The sequence below is a fragment of the Musa acuminata genome, chromosome BXJ3-1 (assembly GCF_036884655.1).
Source record: "Musa acuminata AAA Group cultivar baxijiao chromosome BXJ3-1, Cavendish_Baxijiao_AAA, whole genome shotgun sequence".
In the NCBI taxonomy this organism is placed as follows: Eukaryota; Viridiplantae; Streptophyta; class Magnoliopsida; order Zingiberales; family Musaceae; genus Musa; species Musa acuminata.
In genome coordinates, this window is record NC_088349.1 from 8,285,180 (window position 1) to 8,305,402 (window position 20,223).

General features: G+C 37.1%; 3 protein-coding genes and 1 long non-coding RNA gene across 7 annotated transcripts; 3 read left to right on the forward strand and 1 right to left on the reverse strand.

The window, feature by feature from the left end:
* The first annotated feature begins 144 nt into the window (after nt 1-144).
* LOC135628935 (uncharacterized protein At1g32220, chloroplastic-like) lies at nt 145-8,237 on the forward strand. Of its 2 annotated transcripts, XR_010493105.1 has the most exons (12): nt 145-426; nt 671-788; nt 885-973; nt 2,432-2,487; nt 2,570-2,625; nt 4,834-4,927; nt 5,807-5,886; nt 6,787-6,829; nt 7,012-7,103; nt 7,180-7,518; nt 7,672-7,811; nt 7,906-8,237. XR_010493105.1 is itself a non-coding variant. In XM_065135941.1 (10 exons), the coding sequence occupies exons 1-10, from the start codon at nt 371-373 to the stop codon at nt 7,351-7,353; spliced, it is 858 nt and encodes a 285-aa protein (XP_064992013.1). In that variant the 5' UTR covers nt 145-370; the 3' UTR covers nt 7,354-7,574. The 2 variants fall into 2 exon arrangements, 1 of the variants encoding a protein (XP_064992013.1); XM_065135941.1 differs by lacking the exons at nt 7,672-7,811; nt 7,906-8,237 and having other exon boundaries at nt 7,180-7,574.
* LOC103993797 (putative B3 domain-containing protein Os06g0632500) lies at nt 7,813-10,248 on the reverse strand. 3 transcript variants are annotated; one of them, XM_065135942.1, is made up of 5 exons: nt 10,028-10,248; nt 9,868-9,957; nt 8,399-8,729; nt 8,174-8,314; nt 7,813-8,097 (listed from the first exon to the last, which is right to left on the reverse strand). In XM_065135942.1, the coding sequence occupies exons 2-4, from the start codon at nt 9,937-9,939 to the stop codon at nt 8,214-8,216; spliced, it is 504 nt and encodes a 167-aa protein (XP_064992014.1). In that variant the 5' UTR covers nt 9,940-9,957; nt 10,028-10,248; the 3' UTR covers nt 7,813-8,097; nt 8,174-8,213. The 3 variants fall into 3 exon arrangements, with proteins under 3 accessions (XP_064992014.1, XP_064992015.1, XP_009412266.2); XM_065135943.1 differs by having other exon boundaries at nt 10,110-10,232; XM_009413991.3 differs by having other exon boundaries at nt 9,868-10,243.
* Nucleotides 10,249-11,426: 1,178 nt separating this feature from the next.
* On the forward strand, nt 11,427-14,233 carry LOC135628174 (uncharacterized). The gene is made up of 3 exons (XR_010492788.1): nt 11,427-11,583; nt 12,330-12,430; nt 13,639-14,233. It is a non-coding gene; the product is annotated as an uncharacterized LOC135628174 (long non-coding RNA).
* A 1,002-nt stretch (nt 14,234-15,235) lies between these two features.
* Nucleotides 15,236-15,541, forward strand: LOC103993782 (protein GLUTAMINE DUMPER 5). Its single transcript, XM_009413968.3, has one exon. It carries the CDS (start codon nt 15,236-15,238, stop codon nt 15,539-15,541), a length of 306 nt encoding a protein of 101 aa, XP_009412243.2.
* The last annotated feature ends 4,682 nt before the right edge of the window (nt 15,542-20,223 follow it).

Here is a 20,223-nt window from a genome sequence, read left to right on the forward strand (position 1 = left end):
ACCCAATACTCCACCCGAATCCTCGAGTCTTCAGAGATCACGAAACTGGACCCTGGATCTTGGTCCATGTGGATTCGAACCCCAATTGAAACGGGTTAAACCACGCCCCACGAAGCCTACAACTGAATGCCATGCGGGGGTGCCGCGTACGCCGGTCGATGACCACACACCGAGTACTCTCTCATCAAAGCCGCAGAACTACCCAAGCAGCCGCTTCACTATAAAGGCCCAAGGCAGCGGCGGGTCGATCACCGCGAAGCATCTCGAATCCCAACGACGAAGGGGTTGCCTGCCTCGCACTCGGTCCCCTCGCCCTCCTCCCCCTCTCCGCCTCTAAACCCTGAACGAAGGAAGAATTAGGGCTCCAAGAATGAGCACCATCGTCTCGCGTCTGATCCATTCGCCCTCTTCCGTCTCTCGCCCGCTGTAAGCAACTTACTTGCAAGTGTCGGTCTAATCTTTGTACCAGAAAAACCGGTTGCGGACTGTATGGTCATGAAGGGTCTTTGTCATGTAACAAGTAATGAAGGGGTTATCGCCCTGAAATGGGATATGATTAGAAACCCCTCCTCTTTTTTTCTAACTGATGATGTATATTTTCATTGTGCTTATAGGATGAATTAGTTTAGGTAAGATGCTGATACCTTCTCCTCTTGATAAATGTCAACAGTTCCTCAGGTTTGTTGAACTATGGAAGATTGTTGTCAACCGAGTCAAATCGTGTAGATGAGCCTCTTAAAGTGGAGGAAGCAGAAACGGTAAAAGCACCTCCTCCTCCATCAGAGAAGGTGATGTTGGATTGCATGCTCAACTGGTTTCTTGCTTATTAGGAATATTATGTTTGTGCTAGTTTTTTCTTACCATTTCTGTGCTTCTAATGGCAGCTCCTTGTATTGGGTGGTAATGGATTTGTTGGCTCACATGTTTGCAAAGAGGCTTTGGATCAAGGCTTGTCTGTTTCTAGTCTTAGCAGGTGCTTTGTTTCCACACATGCAGTGGTAGTCTTGGCATCTAGGGTAGTTTGTCCTTTTAGGTTTTCAAGTAATCTTTCTTTATCACATCACACGTAAAGCACACTTATGCTTTCTCTATGCTTACAGCTTCATTTTATTTTAATGTGATCAGGTACTTTATTTTCATGAGCCAAGTTTCCTGATTAAGGAACTTTCATTGTTGCATAATGTATGTGTTTAATCACCCTCTCCATTAGCTTTCCTGGAATAGTGATTCTCTGAGGAAATTTTTTTGGTGATGTATACATGCTTCTCGTCTGGCTAATTTTGTTACTTACTATGTGAACTCTGTTTGTGACAAGAAAATGTGTCACAAACATAATTTGAGTGAATAACCTCCTTTTTCAAAGGTTGAGTAACTCGACCACCTTTATTTGCTAAGTTTGGTCAGCTTTTAAAGCTTGCTTATGACCATGTTTGTTTATGTGGTGTCATCATGGTTGATGTGTCGCATACACAGAAGTAACAAGCACAGGCACTCTCCCAACGGTGAGAAAACAGAGCTTTCTGGTGATGCAGTTTTTTTATCACATGAATGCCACCTTATGCATTTTATAATGATACGATTAACTTTGCTATTTCATGTGTGTCACTTAGTGAGTACAATATCACTTTTAAGCTCCTCTCCATATTCTTGAGAATTTTTCTATGCTCAACTGAAAATTTGGTCTTATTTGTAATCATGTTCTCCGATAAAGATCTAAAAACATGAACTATCATATGTTGAAAGCTTCCTTTGTAAAGGAGATATCTGCTGCTCACAAAAAAAGTTCTGCTATTTAAAGTAGCAACACAGAGACAAAAACACTCATTTGTCAGATATAACTGGATCAATTTGTAATTTGTGTTTTTTCATAAGAGGTTCAGTGGATAACTGACAACTTATTTTGTAAGTTACCTCTTGTCGTATGCTTGATTTTTTTGAAGTTATTGGCTCAGTTGTAGTTAATTTTGTTAAGAGGATTCATTTTGTAACATTGAGACACTTGAGAAGTTTAAGAAAATTGTGTGGTTGTAGTTGAACGGAATGCAACTGGATGTCACGTATTGAATGCTTAATACATGTCCAATTTTCATTATCTATTGTTGAGTGAATGCAGTCATTTATAATCCAGAATAACCCCAAATCCACCTCAATCTTGTCAAAACTAATGGAAAGTCCTGGATGTTTTTTATGTTTCATATATTGAAACTATTAGAAGTTAGTAATCAATTAAAAACCTTCTACTTTATTACTTTGATATGTCTTTCCTTTTTGATATGTTGTGTTGACTTAAATTTCTCATAATCATTTCAGATTTTTACATGCTTTTATCTTGTCTACAATTTATGTTAAGCATTCTAGTCCCATGTTAGTAAATCTAACATTTAGCTTGTCTATGAGAAGAACTTCATATTTGATAATTTTTGTTCCTCAGATCTGGAAGGTCATCAATACGTGAATCTTGGGCTGATAAAGTTGAATGGCTACAAGGTTCGGAACCAAAGAAAAAAAGAATTTGCCCTCTCAAATTACATCTGGTTCAGTTGTCTGAGACATAATCTCTATTTGACAGGAAGTCTTCTCGTACCTGAATCTTGGAAGGATGTTATGAATGACGTGACTGCTGTGGTATGTGTTGCTTATTTAAGTCTTTGTTCTATATACTTTTTAACTTAAATTTTTTAGCCTGAGATTACTTACAGTTTTGTTTTTCCAATGCAAAATGATTGAACTTCTAGAATATAACAATGCAAACTTGTGGCTTCCTCTGATACAAGTACATGTTAAAATAACTATGCATTTCATATGATGGGCTATGTTCATGCATTATAGAGCACATTTTCCTTCCCAAAAAATATCCCAAACTTTGATTGTTCTGCTAATGGTGTTTGATGAAGCTCATTTTTATGCTATGAGGTTATCACTTATAGATGCCATGATGATTGCAACAACTGTGGTAGTCATGAAACGCGCACCCCACACCCCCCCCCCAAAATTAACCCAGACGTACTAGGTTATACTGAACGTTGTAGTGGACAAATTGATTTTTAATATCTGCTCATGCTTCCATCACTTGACGAAAATGCCAAGAGCTTAAGTTCAAACCTTTTCATTCTTCATTAGTCATGCCAGGTCTTTGACAGGTTTTCTGGCATGTGAAATAATGTGATTTACAAAATTGGTTCTAGGAGAGAGCTGCATTGAAAATGGCTTGCAGCAATTTGGGGTTTGTAGTTCTTACACACCACCACTCAAAAGCTTACACCAATGAGTTATGGTCCCTCTCATGTTGTGTCCCCTTATTGTCCTGCACTTCTCTGTGTGGTTATTCATTTTACAGAATGTGACAGACAAGCTCCCCTGTGTGAGTCATCCATGCAAGTTCCTCTTATGTGGCCCTTGACATGGCCTGACACCAGGATTTTCCATTTGGCTTGGCGTTGGTTCTTGGTATGTCAGTTGCTGCTAGGGATGGGATGGGCCTTCACATATTACATCTGCTCTTACCATCCCACATCTCCATGTGAGATTATCCACTTCATAAGTGAATGTTCAATAATTTTACAACCTCAATTTTCTTCCTATGCTTGTCTTCCTTGTCTTATGTAACTAGGGGTATGCTCATATATGTGCAAAATAACATCTTTTCAGTATTGCATATTCTTATAAAGATGCCACTAAAGACTTTATCATGATTCATGTGTTTAAGTGATAATATGATTAGGAAAAAACCAAAATGAGATGAAGTAAACCATTAATTAAAGAAACAATAATCCATTTAGTTGAGCACATTAACATGACATTTTAAATAGTAATAAGTTACCTTATGTATTTAATGCGTTTGGAAAGTTATCAAATAATAAATGATTGAATCCACGGTAGGAATCAACAATAATGAGGAATCAGGTCAAGAGACTTGAATTGTCAATAAGTTTTCAATCCATCCTCACGGTGTTAAAGATTTGGCACGTGGGTGCATGATGCATTTAACCATGGTATGCAATTTCGAATGGTATCGCCCGGTATGGGCGGTACGTATTGGTCCGACGATATACCGGTACGCGGACCGTCCGCTACCGGACGGATCGTTCTACAGTACTATAGCAATGCACTGTAGCATTGCTACAGTGCTACAGTGAGAGGAAATCGCTCAGTAAGCCCTGGTGTACTGTTCAGTACGTTTTGATGTACCGCTTGGTACGCCGGTACCATACTGTACCGAGCCAACCTCGAAACACCGGTACGGTATGGTATTGCATACCTTGCCTTTAACTACTTGAACTCCTACTATGCCATCGATTGGCTCATTTGAGTGAATTAATCAGGAGCCTTTGTAAATTTCCCACGGCTAGGGAGTCATCTTGGTGCCAACTGGTCCTTTCATATATGTACTGGCAATAGTATCTAAATGTCAGCAGACTGAAACAGTGTTGATAAAAAAATAAATGAGTGAGCTCAAAATGGTTTTTGTCTAGTATCAGTAGGCCAAGCCATGACATTCTGTCATTAATCTTCCTATTCAGTTGAGTTCAACATGAGAGGCATGCCAAATGGTGCAGGAACTGTGCCAATCCACGCCTGTGTATGTTCGTTTGTGTTGGTGTTCAACATCATCTTGTTATGGTAGACACTGGCCAACATGGGTGGCATGAGTAATTATTGCTTGAAATTAGTTTACCTTGTATACCTTTTTGTGTACAGATATTGGGGCTGATCATGTACTTTTTGGAAATTGAAATTGTGGTGTATAAAGTAATGCCTTTGTAGATTATTAGAGCTGTATCAATCACATTAGCTCTTGCACTATCAGTGTAAATTTAAGAAAAACTCTTGCAGATATCTTGTGTTGGAGGCTTTGGATCAAATTCTTATATGTACAAGATCAATGGGACTTCAAACATCAATGCCATCAGAGCTGCTGCCGAAAAAGGTATTAACATTTTATCTTCTGGATTTTATTCTTTGGTAACAAATATTCTTGAATTGTTTCTTTAGTTTCAGTAATCATAGATTTCTGAGTAAACAACCTAGATGATAAAAAAAAGAACTGTTTTGAGGAATTTAATGTTTGAAGACTATGATATGAATTTAACAAGTGACATGAATTTAATAAGTAACCTAGATGATTAGCTAGTTGCCAAACTATGCTGTATTTCTGTATAATTATTAATCAGTATGAATTTTTTCATGTTCTGTTACACTTTAGGAGCCAGAGTTCCTTATCATAAATTCATAATATCTGCTTTTCAGATTTAGTCGGGGAGATACTTTGTATCGACATGCACAATCTTTGTTTAGTGCTTCTGATATCTATATCATTCTGCATACGGGAATAATAAAGCAGGCTTCAATCAGCTTCTGTTGCCAAAATTTGTTATGCTTTCTTTGGGAGAACTATCCTCATTTATGTCTGCTTTATGTCCGATAAGCTTATGTCATTTTGAGAAAATTACAATTTTACTGGACAAAGTTACAAATATGTCTCATCTAAGGAAGAAGTTCTGCCTGCACACTTCTTGTCTATTTCTTTTCAAATGTTTGACTCAATAATACTGGGCCATGTAAGGTTTATCCTGATAAAGGAACCTGGTTGTGGTTATTGCAACCCAATTATATATTCACTATTCTGCAAAAAGTAGTATCTTTATTTACTTGCCCTTTTTTCAGAGCATTAGTATTTACTCTTACTATGCTTGGCACTGGTTGCCTCATTGCAGGACATTATTGTGAATGCTTAATGCTCTTAGTTTTTTTTCTTGTATGGTGCCAGCCAGAACTTGGTTTGACTGACTCCTTCCTTCTTGAGCAGGTGTAAAAAGATTTGTTTATATTTCGGCTGCTGATTTTGGTCTGGTAAATTATCTTCTGCAAGGGTATTACGAGGGAAAGGTGTGTCTGTTTTTTCTTTCTTCTATTAAAAAGAATGCAAACTTCAAGGATTTTTGTATCATAACATGAGGGTATTGGTACCCTTCATCTCATGATGTGCCTATTGGCATGCCCTTTTGTCAGTCGGCATGGCCCAAAAATGACATACCATATGTTAGCACCTCCAGCATGGGTTAAGCGTGGTGTATGTTGGTACCTTCTAGCATCAATATTTTTACCCATGGTAATACCTGTTGATCTCTTGGCAATCATTGTTTAAAAATCCATGATTATTTTATCATGAAATTTTCATCTTTATATAATTAATGAATCTCGAGGTAAATGTTTTCGTTGTTTTAGTATCTTTTTAATATTAGTTGTAAATAATTAATTATGTTGCCTACTTCAGATCTATTCTTTCTTCTGGTGAAGCATGCTTTAGTTTGTTAATCAGCCTTTCCCAATCTGACAATTAACGAAGACCAACATCAACATGATTAATTGTGTCAAATATATCTTTCTGCTTTATCAGGAGCTTTAAAGTGGTAGTATAAGATGACTCAAACCTTATCCATTTATATTAATTAACAAACACTGCTGTGAAAATTGTGGAATTTCCTAAAAGAAATTGCAGAATAAAATGACTGGTGTCTGATTATAGTATTAGACCAAAACTTGAGTTGAACCAACTGAGAAAAATATACAAGTAAAAAAAATATACTTGAGCTGCACATGAAAGCACATGTAAAAACTTGTGAAAGAGGAACACACATCCTAGTACAGCCTCATGAGAAACATCTTGAGAAATACTGGTTGCTTAATTATATGTGAGCTTCTCCTTAGAGTTATCCAATTAGTTATGAGTGCTTTAATGCAATATGCTGTACTTCTCACATCAACTAAAGTGTTTTTATGGCACAGAGAGCTGCTGAAGCAGAACTTTTGACAAAGTTTACATATGGAGGTTAGCCTTCCTATTCTTAGTTGCATTAATTCAGAAATAAATGTTTGAACTGATAATGTATCTCTCAAGGATTTACTTATTCTGCATGTGATGTTGACTTCTGGATAAACCCGGCAGACTCTGCATGTTCATATTAGAATCTTACCGCAGCCATAAAATCCTCCAAAATTTGTTTCATACAGGGGTAATTCTCCGGCCAGGTTTTATATATGGGACTCGCCAAGTTGGGAGTATGAAGATACCTCTAGGACTCATCGGCTCACCGTTGGAGATGGTACATCCCATCATCTTTCCATTTGTGATGTGGATGGAAACCAAAACATGAAATGACATGGTTATGTGCTCTGCAGGTGCTCCAGCATGCCAAACCACTCAATCGCCTCCCACTTGTTGGTCCTCTCTTAACACCTCCAGTGAATGTTACCGCCGTTGCGAAGGTAGCAGTAAGAGCTGCAAATGATCCAGTATTTCCTCCAGGCATAGTGGACGTACATGGCATTCTGCGTTACAGTGAACGAAAGTAACCTGTTTCCTCCTCTTATTCTGTGGGTTCCAATTTACTTTGGTCTTCTTCCACATAAAGATACTTGTTCTGTCGGAATAAGTTCTTTACACTGGCTGAGCATTTGCTCGTGCAGTTTTAGTTATAGAAGCCATCACTTCCTGTAGAGCATGCTTGGGACACTCAGGTGTAAAAAAATGGCTTTTGTTTTATCTTAATTATATCGACATGCTCTTGCATTCATTAGGAGGATCTTGCTCTCCATACTTTTTTTCTTGTCATGATTGAATGCATGACCTCCTCATTTGTGTTACATGGTGATTGGCAATGATTGTTCAAGCTTGGGAAGCTGTTCTTTGATCTCAGCAAACAAAGATGGAGCTAAAGCTAGTGAAAAGAAAGTTAACTGCAGTGTCATCAGGCACCGAGACTGCAAGGCAGAGGGCATTTGAACGGACGCATAAAGAGCCGGTTCACATGGTAAGAGGAAACATTGCCACAACTACATTTCTCTCAACTTTTGCTGAATGATGAGATGTTCTCTTGTCTTACATTCAATTCAAATATGATTCAGAGAAGGCAGAAACGGAGAAGATGATATAGGTGGATACAAGACCAAACAAAACAAAGCATCCATCAAATATTCTCAATGCTTTCCCCATTTTTTTATCTCCTTGAGGGCCAGGATGAGAGCCAAAGATTTTACGTCTTACTAACACAATTTCATGTTTCCTTTTGAGACCATACAGCAAGCTTACAGAACACCCTGCATTAACATATCATTGTTAGAGATGCTAAAAGCTTCACCGAGTCCAATAGCTAGGCAGATATCAAACACTTACCATTGCCTTGTACTGGAGATGACAAGGTATATCTATCTTCTCAAAATGGAGCAGATTCCTCCTCCTCATCTGAGCATTCTAAATTATCAGTCTTTAACTTACTTGTTATGCTATCAGAATCTACTCCCTTCCGTATATCACCTGATACATTCCAATAAAGAGAGAGCTGATAAATAGATAGATCAGAATGAGAACACCGATAAGGAGTATCAAGTATGAACTCACTCTTTGATGCATTATCAATGGCTTGATCTTCTTCGACTGTTGTTTTTGTTTCTTCTGAGAATCTACCTGCAATCTCATTATACTCCTTAAGACAACCACTCCAATCAAAAACCTTGACAGTGAAAACCATGTTGCCTTCATGGCAGAACACCAGGAAGTAACCCACACATAAGTCATGGGCTTCAGTAAATTCCTTCCAGCCATTACCGAAGTACATATCATGCCCATCTCTCTCGATACTAACATGCCAAAACTTGCCAAGAGGGCTTAGAATGGTGGCCGTTCGATGGTTCTCACACGCAAGACGCTCGGTGAAGTGACGAGGAATCAGCTGCAATGTAAGAGTGAAAAGTTATGTCGCTACAGAGTTCTTTTTGTGTTGAAGAACACATTGTGCCATAATTTGGACCAGCACAATTATCAGCATATATATACCGGTATCAGAACTGAAGAAAGCTAAATATGGAACTGAACAAAGTAACTCAATGTGCAGGATTAATCTAACATATAAATTGCTTATATGCTATAATTGCCAATGCCAGGAAGGGTGACCGATGACAAATAAAAGTGCACCAGAAGATAAATGGAAGCAGAACAAAAAGAATAACGTCATAGAAGACGAAGAAGAAGAAGTCATAATACCCTCACAACAGCAGTATCATAGTAGGCTTTCTCCAATAGAACAAGTAAATTTCAGGAGCAGTGACAGGTGTTTCAATGTTTAATAGCAGATGATTGATATTTTTTTTTTTGCCCATCCTCTGTGCTAGAAGCTTAATATTTTTTTTTTGGGTAGATGATTTATGTATTTTGCCTTTTATACAAAGAATAGGTATCCTTTTGGTAGATGCTTGATGAACTTACAAAATTATTGGTTGACTATGGATTCATTTGCATTTGATCATGACATCTGACATCTATGAGAACAATCTAAACTCATCAACTTTTACTAGAGGCTGGCTGACATGCATCCAGGCTCTAGAAGAGTTCACCATCAGTCACCCAGACCTTCAATCAAAATATGATTAGAGATTCTATCATTCACATCATTCTTTAAACCTAAATATTTCTTCTGATGCAATAATCGCAACTGATTCAAGAGCACCAGATTATCACGCTCTGATTTCCTCAAAAGAGAGAAAAACTATGATTCTTTGGGTTGGAGTTCTTGTGATTTCACCTATGAGTCTTCAATCTTCCCTGTAGAAATACTAAAAGATATGCTAATCTGCAATATTTGTTTCCTATTTTTTAGGGAAATTAATCTGTGATCTCTGAAGTTTCATTTTTCTTTTGCAAACTACAAGATTTCTTTTTGTGTCGAGGGTACTGAATCATCATCTACCATGAAAAATGCTCTTTTTTTCTTGTTTCAGAAATGAAGAAACTTCTGATGCATTGACCAAAAGAAAATATACAATCTTTGTTTTATATTCTCTTTCCAGTAGGATCCCACGAGAAGAGCATACCATCCTTTTAGAGAACCCGGGGATCAACGCCTTGACGAACTGCGGCCTGGATGCGCCAACCCCTCCCTCCATGAGACTCCTCCGAGAGAGCTGCAGGGGAAACCCTTTCTTACTCGGACTGAAAAAGGACAGAGAAGAAGGAAGGCAGGAGAAGGTTCACTGCTGCTGCTGCTGCTGCTGCAGGAGAGATGACGAGGGGTTTTTAAAGGCCTCTCCGGTGTAGTGCAGAAAACGAAGCAAACCTCGAGCCGCCCGGAATCTGAATCGTCAGCATATCTGGGTCGCTCTTTCTCTCCGCTTGCTTATGTGTACGGAAATCCGTTGTGCTCCAAAACCCAATGTGGCTTATGTGTCCGTTCTCCTAATTAATTCACTGTCATGTGACATTTATAAAATATTAGATGAAAATTCGGAAAATTATTTAGTTTTTGATAAATTTTAACGTCCCAACTTTTAAATATGTCCTCAGCTTAAAAAATATATTTTATCCTTTCCTATATTCTCTCTTATGTATATTCTATCGTATCTGACTTTATTTCTATAAACGTTATCAATTCCTATCGAATCCACCTCATTGTCCTTGCTCGTAACCAAGTGACCAACAATAGAGGAATAGATGAAAAATTTATGAGCAAAAGAGGGAGTTATGACCAACGTTTTGGTCAATGACCCTCGCATAAAAAAAAAACAAAGGATATGATAACAAAGATACATGAGATGTCTCTTCGTCCATCGTTGCCTTGGTAATGGCAATGATGTTATATGAAGATGATGATCAATAGGGATAATATCATTATTTTTAAAAAATACTCCATGAAAATTTTTGAAAGTTGGAGCGCTAATTGAGATTTTTTTAAATACTTTTTTTAGAAATTTACCTTAAAAAATTTGAGCATTTTGTCAAAGAAAACATTACTGATTTTTTTTAATTGGATGACACCCTCATATTCATGGTTTTAATTTTTTTGAACCATATCTTGTGATTTTGTAGAAGTTTGGGTTGGTTATTGATAAAGTTACTTGATCATATATTAATTAAAAAATCTTAAATATTGATAATTAAATTATCATAATTTTTTTTAAAAAAAAATCATATTTTATATATTCTGAAAATTTTTGAATTGATTTAGTCCAAGTAAACTAGTTATATCCAAAATTAAACTAATCTATATTCTATTTATAATCGATCACAGCTTATATACATAAAAAATTAATTTTAATTAGATTTGATTCATGAATTTTTTATCATTTAGAAAAACAATCTCAGATAAAAACAAATAGTGTCCAATAAATAGTAGCGACTTTTCCTTTGGTTAAATGATCATTAATCTTTTTAATGCACGATAAACAGATTAACAATATTTGATGGGGTTTATATGTGATATTAAAACTTATTTCAAAAAAAAAATATTTCTAAATTTAACCTGCCTATAAAATTCTAAAAACCTATAAAAGAAAAGTTAGATGTTCGTTTGGCGACGCTTCTCACACTCACCCGTCCCACCCGCCCTTGTATGGGTTGTGGGCCCCATATGCTCTCCAACTATGACACAGGTGCATGATATGGTGGGAAAGAACATGACATCGATACTCGGTAATGGGGGCTCCAGCGTTGAACGGCGACGGAGACGGGTGTTCGAACCAGAAGCGGTCCCGAGGTCTGCGAGGTCGTCGCCGAAGTCCGCGAGAAGGCCATCGACCACTTCCGCATCTCAGGTCTGTCGCCATAGATCGGACTGAACAACTCTTTGCTTGTCGATTATTGAATCTTGATGCGATCCATCTCTGATTTCGTCTGGTTTGCCTCTTTTTTGGGTGTAATTATAATCTCTGTATATATGTATCGACGAATTACGCCAGAGAAATTATTCTTTTTACTCGATTAGGTTTGTTGATCCCATGAAAATCCAAAGATTCAAATTATACATAACAATTGGGGACTTCTTCGATAAGAATTCCACCAACCCCTCCCACATCTCAGCACTTTTGCCCAGATCTGATCGCACTACTAAATGTCGAATCTTGATGTGATCGATCTCTTATTTAGTTCGGTTTGCCTTTCTTTTGGGTGCATTTCTTTTCTTTGTATACGTATCGATGAATTGCGCCCAAAAATGATTCTTTTTAATCGTTTTGCTTTGTTAATCCCCGGAAATTCCAAAAATTCGAACTGTAAATAATTATTCGGGACTTTCTTGGACTTCAACAAGCCCTCCCACATCTGATCGCACTATTCCTTGTCCGGTCTGCCTTCTTTTTGGGTAGAATGCTCATCTTTGTTTATGTATTTGATAAATTACGCAAAAAAGTTATCTTTTTTTAAACGATTAGGTTTTGTTGATCACGTCAAAATGTAACAGTTCGATGCTACATTATAATTTGGTACTTTGTTGGATTTCTTTTCTTTTTCCTGGATGTTTTGACCTGTGATCTTGCTGATGTTGCTTGATTTCCATCATCAGGTGATGGAACCTATGCAATGAAGTGATCATTCAATCCCAGGAGCAGTCGGAATTGATCGCGCACGAGATCTGTGTCTGTTCTCTGTTCGGTCATCATTAAGGTACTCCAATCTCTCGGTTTGCTCTAGAACACGTCTCAGATAGATCTCTACATGTTTCTATGACTTGGGCATTAGCCATTGTGATGATCATCACAAATATATCTGCATTCGTATAGAATTATTTGCAAATGAACCAATTTGTAAAGGAACACATCAGAAAGTGATTTGTAAAGGAACCAATTTGTTCAGTCATCACAGATATATTCACAAATATATCTTTTTTGTTTCCTATCAAACACATCAGAAAGTGATTTGTAAAGGAACCAATTTTCCATAAAATTTTACGTCCATTTGTTAAAGAATGAAATTATTCACTTGAGATTTTGACAAGTCATTTATACAAAGTCATGGCAAAGACGAGAGGCCGGCTCCCCTTAATTCACTATAATTTTGCCATTTTTCGTTGGTTTGATTCTCCAGCCATTGCATAGTGAGAAGATAGCTCGCATGAGATAGAAGAAAGATAAATTGTTCATACTAAATCAAAGATTGGTCTCCTCTTCTTTATCGTATGAAGATGGAACTAGGTGTTGGAGATGCCGTAAGGGCAGGTGAATCATTCATGCCGGCTGACATAATGCATGGCTTATCGACCTGCCGATGCAGCTGTAGTGCATCTGGTGCTGACATACAATGGCAGAAATTAACCATATGGAGATAAGCTACATCTCTACTGCCGCTTATTGTATGGAAAACAAAGGTCATCCACAAAGCTTTTTCGTTTTTTTGTTCTTCATTTGTTGAGTGGACTGTATATGCAACTGTTTTTTCTTTTTTTGGACTAGGAAAAATTAATTGGAATTAACAGTTTCAACTTGGAGAGAATTTTTACATTATATTGGTGATGGATTTTTGGCATTTCCTACTTGGCAGGTATGGCAGTCGTTAGATACTGTAGTCATTCAGTCTCCTCAGAAATCTGAGCCTTTCTGGTGGAAGAACTGCATGAAAGATTTTTTAGTATGATTTATATTTTTGCTGTCTTTATTCTGTTAGTGTGTATAAATCTTCTGTTCCATGTTCTTCATCGAAGATAGTAGTAAATTCTTTAAAGCAAAATATATTCCTCAAATGCTGATTTATGTGTTGGTAGCTTTTTTTATTCTATATTCTAATCTGTCATTTCTTATTGTTCCTGAATTATGCCTAAAGCTGATATGCTTTACCTTAAATGTGACTATATGCTGACGTATCGTCTTTGTGTTCAGATATAATTCGACGTAATCACTATCAACCCAGACTGTTAAACAAAGAGACGTGCATGGTCACCAATGAGCTAAACATCGTAATGAACCTTTACGTCGAAAGCCACTTTCTGTTGGTGATTTCCTGTTTCAGACTCCTCGTGTTCTTGCATTGAATCGCCTTTTGGTGGTGACTCAAGTTGTCTGAAATTGATATTTCAAATGCGAAGGTGATCGATGGGTAGATTATCATTGGTTGAAGTAGCACGAAGAATCAAATCAAGTGCTCATTGACTCGATCCTGATATTGGAACTTGGAAGTGCATCAGACATATTATTGGAGTGCTATGCTTGACAAACAAGATTGATCCATCTGAATCCATTATCAGATGGTAGATATCACAATCAGTTTTTGCTAGTTATGCTGTTTATATTCTATTCTAACAGTTATGCTGAAAACTACATCCAAGAGTATCTTTTCATCTTTTTAACTCTTGACTACCCCAGTCTGTTCTAATTTGTACACCTAATCGATATTTTCTTGTATTCGAGTCTTTTAAACCTCTGGTTTGGAACTTGGAGGTGATGATAAATGTATGATAATTGGCTCTTGTTAGAAGATCTTTTATCTGTTTGTGGATTTGATGATGGCTAATGGTTTATATAACATTTGACATGCAATTGATATAGGCAGAGTTTAATCTGGTGTGAGTAAATCTAAGACTATATGCCACCAAAAATGTGGAGTCTCGAGTAATTCGGTTCGCTAATTAAACTATTAAACCTTAGAAAGATTGAAATGTTCTCAACTCTTTATTTATAGTTAGAAACATTTGATATTTTTCGAGAGCATTCAAGTTTGTATATCGCAAAGATGGAAGAAAGAAAAGCCTATCATCTTTTTTTTGTTATTGTCTTCCCTTTTTCGTCTATCATATTTTTTTTCTATTTTTTAATATAATACATAATTATATTTTATTTCTTCTAAATTTACTAAAACTGTGTTTTCATTACTTAATTAATTCAATCAAAGGTTAGTGACTCTCTCACAGAGTCAAATGGGAAAGAGCAGAGTAGATTAAAATTAATTATGATGGAGTTTGGATCACAACTCCAATGATAGCTGTGGCTTTATTGCAGGAAATAGTGATGATGGCTTTTTTCCAGATCGAGATGCTTATGCTGAGACTTGCTTGACACCATGCTTGCAGCAGTCAACAAGACTTAGCTCTTGTCTTCTTCCAATATGTCAAGGAATGCCATGGAAGATGAGAAGACTCAGCATAAGCAATCACCAGCTTCAGCTATCGCCATGGCTGCTACAGTCTCCTCGAGCCCACAACAAAAATGCCATCTGCTTCCTGCACCGTCCATTCCAAACCTTAAGCGTCCTAAAGCAGTCTCTCTCTCTCTCTCTCTCTCTCTCTCTCTCTCTCTCTCTCTCTCTCTCAGTGGGGCCATTGAGCTTCTGGTGGCTTCCACATCCCACCAGCAGACGACCAACTTTGGCTTCTGCATCCTTCTCTCCTTCCATCTATAAATACTCTCGTCCACACCGTCTCTCCTCAACCGGCAGCTCATCATCTACTCATCGGCAGAGACAAAGTGGGGGGTGAGATAAATGAGGCCCGCAGCGAGCTCATCATCCCCCTCCTCAGGACTGCAGCCATGGCGTTCTCCACTCCCGTATCTCTTCGGAGGTGTGGCAGCAATGATGGGTCTCATCGCCCTAGCACTCCTCGTGCTTGCTTGCACTCGCCACAAGTCGTCCGAGGAAGACTCCACGCCGCCATGCACGGCGGAGAAGCCTGTGGTCGTCCCTCTGGAAATGGAACCTCGCGTCGTGGTCGTCATGGCCGGCGACGACGTCCCCACCTTCATCGCCAAGCCCCTCCCTCCCGTTGCATGCGATGAGCAACGAGCATAAAAGCCTCATAAATTTATTTCCTCGTCATATCGCATGGAGAGATCCGTCAGCTTTGTCTCATCCTTCTTCTCCACCCCACAATTTTGTTCTGAGGAAGCTAATTAGTACAATACTCCACCATCAATCAATACGCATGATTTGGTGTCTGATCTCTTCGACTCTGAGCAATTAAGTTCTGTAAATACCTTGATCTTTTGCATGTGAATTGGCATGTTATATTTATCTATTGTTCTCTCTCTAAACATTCTCCTCAAGAAATATCTTCAAGTAGATGCATGTGTACATAATTTCAAATGGTTATGTGACAAATAAGGGATAATAGAATACAAGATAAGACTCCCAAATCAATCCAAACATTCTATTCTAAAGTAAAAAAAAATTAAAAAAATTATAAAAATACTAAATTTAATATCAGCTTCTCTTATGTTGTTTTGACATGTAAAAAAGTGAATTGGCATGTTGTAGAAAGTGATATGTAAATACTAAATATAAAGAGTGAATTGGCATGTTATATTTATCTAGCATATGTTTTCTCTCCCTAAGCATTCTCCTTGAGAAACATCTTGAAGTAGATGCATGTGTATGTAATTTCAAATGGTTATTTGATGAATAAGGGATAATAGAATGCAAGAAAAGACTCTCAAATCAATCTCTTATCTAATTAGAAAGTAAATTAAATTTTAGAATAATATTATAAAAATGCTAAATGTGATATCATCCTCTCTTATGTTGTTGTGATATGCAGCAAAGTATTTAATGAAACCTTGGCATCCCAAACAAGCTGAAAACACCTCCTACTGAGCTCACATATGAAGTGCCCCCTCCTCTCTTTCTACATATCCAAACAAATAACACACACCACTCAAGTGGAAGTACATGATTGGAACACTTTGAAGGCCAAAACCTGTACTGCAAAAGGCAGATGCCTTAAGGAACAAGACAGATGGATAAGAGAGGCAATAGCACCACAAGATGGCCAGTGCAGTGATCTCTTGCAAACTCCATTGTCCATATCAGTAGTATCTCAAAGTGCAGTAACTAAGCATATATACTCATACTGAAGAGATATAAGAGTTGTCCTCTTCCTCCTCCTCCTCCTTGGCTTCATGGTAAGAAGTTTATCTGCAAACTTGGAATGCATCTATTCCTGCATGAAAGTGACACCACCATTAATGCTCCTTTTGCAAGTCCTATCATCATTTGTTCTGTTCCATGCACATGTTCTCTCATCCTATTTATGCAGTCATGTTATCAGTTCAAGGACATGTAGGGCACCAGTTGTGTTTGGCCTCTTGTTCTGTAAAGTGGAGATTCCATGGTGATGTGGTCGCTGGGAAGCGGCGCAGTGAGGGCGTTTGTGTGCTCAGTGACCTCCATGGTGATGACATAAAGATAGTGTGAGGACACTTTCCATATCATGCACATGAGTGAGTGGGGAGGCTTTTGGTGCCATAGCTTCTATCATGTCCACAACTTTGTTCCTTGAATTAGGGAGTGGTTTGAATCAAATATCACCACAATTATTTGCTTTAAAGAAATCTCATCTCTTTTGCAAGGTTTGCTGTCATGAACTCTGATCACCCAAGTCAAAAAGATCGCCTTGAATGATAACCGTTCGTCAAGGATCAATCTATTTTCGATCTCTTACGGTGTTAAAATATTTGGACAAAGAAATAAAATTAATTGATATGCGAACACACATGTAAACTATCCTCGTTAGCCTACCAAAGCACATAATTTGAGATCGCACAAGAACATTATTGAACAAATAAAAGTTCCTTTGAAGTTTGATAATGATTACACAACTTGCAGTAATAGTTATATATAAAAGTAATCGATCGTCGATTCTTATTATGAAATAAAAATAATTATATTTTGAGAACATCAAAACAAGTCTCTCCCATCTTAATATAGTGTATCTAATATATACGTTATTATAATGTTCAAGTCGATAACATGTTCAAGATAAGAGTTGAAAAGAAAAAGTTTTGAATCTCATACCATAGTTGAGAGGCTATTATTTATATGTGATGACTAAAATTTTTAGATAAGAAAGAATATTTATGTTGATATGATAGATTTAGTTGACTAGACTTTGTATCGAATCTTAATTTACCCAAAATATAGATCAATATTAAGTAATTACTGAGCACTGTTGTGAAACATTATGATTGACTTTTTCCTTAGTAAGAAAAATAATCATTGAAATCAAGGTCATGAAAGATGATCAGGCTTAAATAATTAGGATTCATCACTTTGGATAACACCAACTTGTTCTTATCAACCATGCACATCAATAGTAATAGATGATTGTTAGAGATTCCATGAGTTTGAGCAGGTAAACATATCTGTGAAGGAACAGATTGCTCTGCTGAGGTCCTCTGCTTTTTTTTTTTTTATCTCTTTATATTAGATTAATCCCTCATGACAGTGTTTTTAGTTCTGCATACAAAGTTAGCCATGAGAATATGCTCAGCTTAAAGCTCCCATTTCCAGTTGCCCTTCATAGCCACTTCATGTATATATTCTCCATATCTTTAATGAACAACAAAGAAAGTCAAGTTATAGAAGAATATTGTTGTCTAGTGATTGCAATTTCTATGGCCTAAGAAGGCAGAAGGTTTTGACAATCATATAAATCAATACTGTCAAAGAGCATTTAGCATCATAAGTTGAGATATTAACATGGTCAGAAAAGTAAGATACAGTAATGGCTTTCTTCAGTAGGTTTAAGAAGGAAGGGATGAAGGAAATGTTCCAAATTTGCTTCTTCATGTTTGGCATCAACTATAAACCTTTGTTTAAGCATAATCTTTTCTAACTTTAAATTATATCTTCATGATTTGATTGAATAAGTTGTCAAAGAAATTGGAATCTCATGCATTGGGTTAGTATTTCTCATCTTGTGAAAGAATTTTACTTTTCCAAGAAATTCTACAAGGCAGAAGGAAGTATTTATTTCTAAATGAAAATCATGCTACTCTTGGCAGAAACTGGAAGAAACCAAAGATTCAAGTGATTAGTTTGCAGATGAGAAGACTGGCAATGGAAATTGAGTGTGTGATTCCACTTTTCCTATGTTACAATTTACTTCTCTCCCAATTATCTTAACATATTTTTTGTTTGACTTCCAATAATGATATGTGCATTAGAAGAAGAGAAGTCTAAACAAAGGCTTAGCTTAAAGAAAATCAATAATCTTTAAAAAAATATAAACAAGTCACTCCACAACAGATGTCTTCTAAGCTACCACAGTGAAAGGAGAAGAGAGAGAAGAAAAAGAAATGAATTGGACAAGAAATCATGGACCCAAGTCTTGGGTGCATATGTAGTTAGTATGAGCTTCCAACCATCTCCCACCAGTGGTGGAACCCCCATTGCCCACTCCTCTGCATTCTTCTTTCTCCATGCTTTCTTCCTGGCCAACAAAGCAGGTGAAATATTTAAAGTTATCATGATAAAAGAAAAAATGCACTTTGTCATCTATTTTTGTAGGAAGAAGATATACACCAAACCACTATTACATGAGAAAAATGTTATTTTAGATGCACAAATATCATCACTCAATTGCATCAGAAGAAGGCATGTTTTGCATTTGATGGATTTTGCAAGATTTAGAAGAAATGTTCAAGATATTCCTGAAAATTTAGATCATATCTAAGTTTCTATTTCTTCAACACAATAGTTACTGTGATGTGACCGACACAAAGAAATGCAACACCATCATCAAACTAGAGGGCCATGTCTTGCTGGTACTGCAAAACAAGCTTCGATTCCTGTGAGAATGTGTTCTAAATCTTTAATCTCTGCATGCAGAAAGCTTAGGGAAGAGAAAGCAAAAAACATAGAGAAATTGAAACACTTGCTTCTCTTTAACTGTTGATGTCTACCACAAAGAGTCGATCTTCAATAAGCTACTGATAGAAGCAACTCACATGAGTGGCAACTACAGAAGCATTTCTTAGCAGCTTCCTTGAATCGCTCTCAAATACCAGTGGGAAAAGCAAACAAAACAGGATCAGCATTCTTGCCATTGCCTTCTTTCTCCCAACAAAGTATGGACCGGAGAAAAGCTGCAGTAAGATACAGACAAGTGGGGTTAGTGGGAAGCTGTGCACCAACATGAATCAAATAGCAGGATTTGAGAACCTTAGGCATACAAGGAAGAATATTAAAAGACAATGGTTTGTAGGGATGAGGCAGGAGTTGCAGAGTCTGAAAGAGAAGCAAATGGCATTCAACAGGAAACGACACGATGGTGGATAACAGTGAGATGAGGTTTCTGCTGTGACCTCCATGATGTGCCAATCAATGCTCCAAGGCCTTCTCATGGTGATACCTACTGCAATCTACGTTGGCTTTGGTGAGTGATACAAATAAACAGCCATTCCAAGCTTGGAATAGTAGATATGACCTTCATCTTTTTGCTTGAGCTTATCTCTCAGCAAATATCAAACAGATGCTTATTGAAAAGAGGGAAGAATGCTGTTAATTTATGACATCATGTCTATCAAACCATTGTAACTATGTATATGACTAACATTTAAATCCTTATATATAGTATTATCAAATCACTAACAACTCAACCTTGGTAACTTAAATTTAAATTTAATATATATATATATATATATATATTAATGCTGATCAAATTAGTCTAATTTGATTTTGAGTGCACATGCACA